Raw genomic sequence first — 5,686 nt, forward strand, 5'->3', positions numbered from 1 at the left:
CAGTGAGTATATCAGTTTCTTTGAGAAGAAAATATATTGCATATTTATCATTTTTTTTTTGTGTGAGTAAAATGGTTTTAGAGTCTTTTTGATATTGCACCCGGTAAATAAAGCTAATGCGACTGATAAGTTGGTAAAAATGAACGCAGCACTCAGAGTGGATGTTACGTTGCTTAACATTCCAACTGAATTTGGAAGGAAGCGTGACTGTAAAACAAATGTGTGTTTGTGTTTTGGGGGGAAAACCATGCACGTGACTCATTTTTCCCGTCTGTGGTGTCGGCTCTCCCTCATTTGAGGTCTCCCTCATCGCCCTGGATTGTCTTTTTGATGCGCAGCAGCAACGTGGTGTGCCACTGGTCCAGACGCGAAATTGAGTCAAACTCTTTGACCTTAAGATATGGAGAAAAACATTAATGTCAAATGAGTTTTGATAACAATCTGCCACATAATTATACAGATGCTGCCCTACTTACGAACGAGACGATCGGAAATGGAATTTGTTAGTAAGTTGCTTCAGTACTATATTTTATTATGGAAAGTATGTTTAAGTTTTAAATAAGTATGTTTAAGGCTTGTATAAGTAACCCTCATTGTTTTGTACTAAAAAATAAACATTAAATAAAATATGCTCTATAAAGATAAAGTTAAGTTTAACTTACTTTTGGAAGATGCAGTTCAAGATATCCTCCTCTGTGGTAGAAAGTGGCCGAAAAATATCTATGCAACCATTTTCGCAACTGCATTGAGCTTTCTTATTCCTCTTTCATTTCAAATAAAACGTCTTCTTTACACCAACCATATTGAATGGATGCAAAGATATTAAACGATAATAAAGTCAAAGTTCTTAGCGCGCTGGAGATACAGAATGGAATGTTTACACACAAACGAGGAAGAGGACGCGGAAATTGACCTAATTTTATCTTATTTTACACGAAAAAAGTCACAAGATATAAAAATTTACATTATTTGCTTTTCTAAGCATTGTTTTTAATTTACTCTGTTTCCTTATTTTATCTGTAACGTCAAATATTTTACAAGAAAAAATAATAGTAAAGATAAAAATTTTATACATAAAATCTTGAGAATAATTTTGTTTGTTTTGACTAAAAACATGTTCAAACTGAATAAAATTAAAAAAACATTGACTAAAAATGAGCATATTATTTTGCTCGAAAAACGCTAAATATTTGACTTACTTTTTTGATGGTAAAATAATATTTTGTACTCACATTTATTATATTAAAACAATATTTTGTATCTAATTTATATAAATTATTTTTTCTAGTAAAGTGAAATGCTCATTAAGTATTTTACTTATTACATTACTGTTAAAAATATATTGAAATACATACAAAAAGAATAAAATACAATTTTAATAATACTTGTAATTTGTGTTTTATTTTATAATAAAAAAAGGAAAATAACATATCTGTATATTACTAAAAATGTGTAATTTGGAACCAACTTACTGCTTCTGTGAAGGCCTCGCTGTTCTGTTCCTCATGTGCCTCCAGCAGTTTCTATTTTTAAAGAACTGAGTTTGATAAAACGTAAAAAAATACAAATAAATGAATACCATGATGAGTGGCTACCTTCAACAGTTTGCACTCTCTGGAATCGGAGAAAGCCGGGAACATCTCTTCGTACTTTTCCACAGCGATCTGCAGGGGTTTGAGGAAGGTGGAGTTAGGCCTTCACGACAACATCTTGTACCAAGCTCCACTTGCCTTTGCGTTGAGCTCATCCACAATGAAATGACACAAGGAAGCTTTAAAGAAATACTCCTTGGCGCTGTACTTTAGAAGCGGGTTGTCCATCGTGTTGGCGCCCACCTGATGACATCATCGAGCGCACGAGACGTTTTTAGTCAGACGAAATGACCTTGAGGTGCCAGCTTCATACCTGCTCATAGATCTCGATGGCTTTCTGGTACTGTTCCAACTGAGCGCAGTATGCTCCCACCTTCAGCAGACACTTGTTGGCAGAACTACACAAAGAGAGGAAGTCATAAATGTCATTAAAAAGTCATCGGAGTCATGATTTTCCTGCAAAACAAGGCTGGTATTATATCACGATATATATAATACCTGTTTGATTCCTCCCCCTTGTAGTAATCTGCCGCTTGCTCGTAATGAGCAATTGCCTTAGCAGATGAAAAAAATCATGAACACATTTTCAATTGGTGGACGGAAGAATTTAAAAAACACAAAAATTAATCATACTTTTTCGATGTCCACCAGTTCGGCCTCGTAGATTTCGGCAATACTGATGTGATGTTTTGCGGCAATGGTGAATCTTCCCTGTAAATTGATTTTTTTCAATTCATTTTTGAGTACCATTTTTCTCGGAGTCAATCGACGGTTTTTGTATCAGACATCATTATCATGTACCCAATGATTTTAGTCAGCCAGTTAAGTATGTACTCTACTTTCTTACCATGTCTGTGTAAATATCGACGGCGGCAATTAAACACTTGATTGCCTCTTTTGGCAGCATAAAGAAGAAATAGAAGAGCAAGAGGGGACAAATGTTAAGACATGAATGGTTTTAGTAAACAAAAAGGCTAAAAGTTGAAGCTGAAATACGCTAAATAATACATTACTCAAAGACTTGTATAATAATTCATACTTCGATAGTCTTTAAAAACATTTCTATAACATCAACTTGAGCTTTATCCTTTTTTTGCCCCAAAAAGGACATATGTTCAAAATTATCAGTCCGAAAGAAGTATTTTTCATGAAGCCACTGGTGTGAGCACTCATTTCCTAATGTAGATCACATGCCCTGATCTGGTTCGCTCTATAAATGACACAGTCGCGACTAACATCATTGGTCTCACCATTGGGATCGGACTTCTTGTATGCATTCCCGGCGTCAATGAAAACTGTGGCGCAGTCGTGTTTGTTTTGCAGCTGCATCTGGAGGTGTGCGGCTTTGCAAAAGGCCCCACCGGCAGCTGAAAAGAATAAACCGAGAGTTGTTTAACATTTAGTACTCTGAGTCAGCATTAAATTGGCAGCGTCTTGAAAAAGTGCTGTGCAAAGAAAAAAGAAGAAAATATAATAATCCTTGCAGGTTTTAGGGTATTCTCTGTGTTTATTATTCAGGTTCTTATCTCACCGCTCCAGTTCTTAGCCATTTTGAACATGTTGGCAGCTCTGCAGTACATTTCACAGGCCTCCTCCACTTTGTGATGTCCTCTGTGCAGAAAATAGAGAGGGGGGGAGTCACGAGACCCAATACATTTTAAGAATTCGATTTGGTAGTAATAAGGGAGCTGTTTATCATCCAGTACATGACCTGGTCCTATACCTGCCAACCTATTCGTTTGCCCCGTCATTTAAAATTGTGTACGTCGTATAACAATTTATGTACAGGAAAAAAAACAAAATTTAAACTTAAGGGTTTTTTGTTAGACCGCTCTCGTCTTGTCCAATTTGGCTCTAATCAACATTGTCTCAGTCACTGGTAGCAGACGACAACGTTATTGTTTATTGCTAATATTGTCGCAGTATTAAACCCGAGTCGTTCTGATTACATATGTTTAAGATAAAAAAGTCAATTCGGGCAAGATCACTTTCTATTGATGAAAGACATTTACAAAGTTCTGTTCTTCTTTCCTCACTATGAGAGGAAAGAACACACACTGAAGGAAGACGATGGAAACTAATACCTCTTGCAAATTGCGTTGCAAATTAAGCTAAATTGTGACCGTTTCTGTTGGAGTATAACCATATGTAGAACAACTAATGTCAGACGCAATTTTATTGGGAAAAAAATGCTAGGGAGAGTGAACCCGTGTTTAATGGGACTAATGAGCGATGGGATGACTTTTTATCCAGAACCATTATAGTAACACCTCATAGTGCATAAACCATGCTCCATGAGAGTGGGAGAAAAGGGGTGGAAAAGAGAGAGAGAAAGAGAGAGAAATAAATACAAGTACAGTGTCTTTGTAAAAGGGACCTGGCTTTGGCAACATCAAGTTTACATATTTCAACATGCAGCTCGTTTTTCTCTTGCGCTTCTCTGAGCGTTGTCTCGCGGGCCGGATTCAATCCCTTAGCGGGCCTGATCTGGCCCACTGGCCGCCTCTTTGACACCTGTGGTCTACATAGTCTGCCCTGCCGTGAGTAAATAGGAGTCAGTTTGTGTTTGCAAAGATGTATTATCGTTCAATAAGAGAAATTGCAATCATTAATGGGGGCTGAGGTTGACAAGCATCAGATTTAGTACACATTGCTTACTTTCTTTTTATAAGTATGGTCTACATTATGACCTTAACCATCCAATAAAAATGCTAAATAAATCTTGGGCTGTCTACTTAAAAGAAACATTTATGACAACTAATGAGGGCAAAGTGCCAAACTCGCTTTTAGGATGATTAGGTCGACTGCCGAAAAGTGGAGAGAAATGTCGTAAAGACGTAATAAATAATAACGAGCTAGCTTAAAGTACCGAGATGCTAACCGGTGAGTTAGCACAATTAGCGCAGCTGTGGTTTGAAACATACATATATTTTTAAGTTTCAAATTATTTGATGAAAACAGAAGCCGGTTTTAGGGGTAAACAACCAATATCATTACCAGGTGTAATGCCTCATATTAAGCTTCTTCCTTACCCGCCAAACATCCCTCCCAAAAAAGAACCCGACGACTTGACTTTCTTATCAGCGTCGGCCATCAGTTGTATCGCTTCCTTTTCTTTTCCGGTGTTGTCCATGTTTTTATTCGATAAATTTTGCGTTTAAAGTCCGTAAACAACCGCAGGGGATTGAGCTGTCACGGCAAGGATTACAGACAGGTTTACGCACAAGCGTTCCCGTTAGTTGCTATGATGTTACATTGTGGGTAATGTAGTCCTTTTTTACGTGTCTACATTTGACTTTTGCCAGGAAGGGAACTACAACTACCAGGTCAATGTAATAACAGCTGTACATTATAAGTGATGGCAAATACAACTTTAAATAAAAAAATAATGAACATTGCACTTTTATTTTGCATACATAAGAGAGTAAAAAGACACTTTTTATAAAATAAAATATATCGTAGTTTATGATTGTTGCCAAGAGGTGGCGCCAAACAATTACAACTAATTTTGTTATGTGGATCTACAGACGGGGAAAACGGGTCTTGTTTTTACTACGTAGAATAGAGAAATGTATGCACAAACTGAAAATGTGAAAACATATCCTGCAACTTGTTTTTGCTGCTGCCAAAATAAACTGTGAAAATATATACTATTGCACAAAACTGAACACAAATATCTTGTGACTTATTAGTTTTTTTCGTTGCTAAATGTTCCTGCATTTTTCATTGAACAACGAGGCACTATCCTCTCTTATTCAAGAATATTGCACTATTATAACATCTCGGGCCAGGCTCTACGCACTGCGTTGTAAATATGTTTTTCTGCCTTTTATTCTGATAATCTCAACTTTTTCTCTATTACACGTTCACCCTGGCGTGTCATGTCCAATCTCGTTGCATACAATGTTTCACAACGTATATATCAATGACAATAGAAAACAATTCAATTTAAAATCAGGCAATATAAATAATTGCTTATGCACTTGAAAAAAAAAATTAAACCCTTCATGTCTCATATTTGCTAAAGTATAGTAGCTTGTAGAATACAAATTGCTCATCATTAAGAAGCTTTGCAAGAAAAATAAAACAAAACA

General features: G+C 36.3%; 1 protein-coding gene across 1 annotated transcript; it reads right to left on the reverse strand.

Moving 5' to 3' along the window:
* Positions 1–147: 147 nt before the first annotated feature.
* On the reverse strand, positions 148–4,832 carry napbb (N-ethylmaleimide-sensitive factor attachment protein, beta b). The gene is made up of 11 exons (XM_088324657.1): positions 4,625–4,832; positions 3,124–3,203; positions 2,843–2,959; positions 2,440–2,486; positions 2,226–2,303; positions 2,091–2,146; positions 1,906–1,990; positions 1,731–1,835; positions 1,596–1,664; positions 1,473–1,523; positions 148–392 (listed from the first exon to the last, which is right to left on the reverse strand). The coding sequence occupies exons 1-11, from the start codon at positions 4,723–4,725 to the stop codon at positions 291–293; spliced, it is 891 nt and encodes a 296-aa protein (XP_088180783.1). The 5' UTR covers positions 4,726–4,832; the 3' UTR covers positions 148–290.
* Positions 4,833–5,686: the final 854 nt, after the last annotated feature.

Source organism: Urocampus carinirostris, chromosome 20 (assembly GCF_059441175.1).
Source record: "Urocampus carinirostris isolate Australia breed hairy pipefish chromosome 20, RoL_Ucar_1.0, whole genome shotgun sequence".
Classification (NCBI taxonomy): Eukaryota; Metazoa; Chordata; class Actinopteri; order Syngnathiformes; family Syngnathidae; genus Urocampus; species Urocampus carinirostris.

Bases quoted from the DNA above. Each gene is read 5' to 3' on its own strand.
- napbb (XM_088324657.1), bottom strand. From the start codon at position 4,725: ATGGACAACACCGGAAAAGAAAAGGAAGCGATACAACTGATGGCCGAC. The intron at 2,147-2,225 runs GTATGATTAATT...TCATCTGCTAAG, and splicing joins AACTGGTGGACATCGAAAAA to GCAATTGCTCATTACGAGCA. The intron at 1,524-1,595 runs GTAGCCACTCAT...CTTTAAAAATAG, and splicing joins GAGAGTGCAAACTGTTGAAG to AAACTGCTGGAGGCACATGA.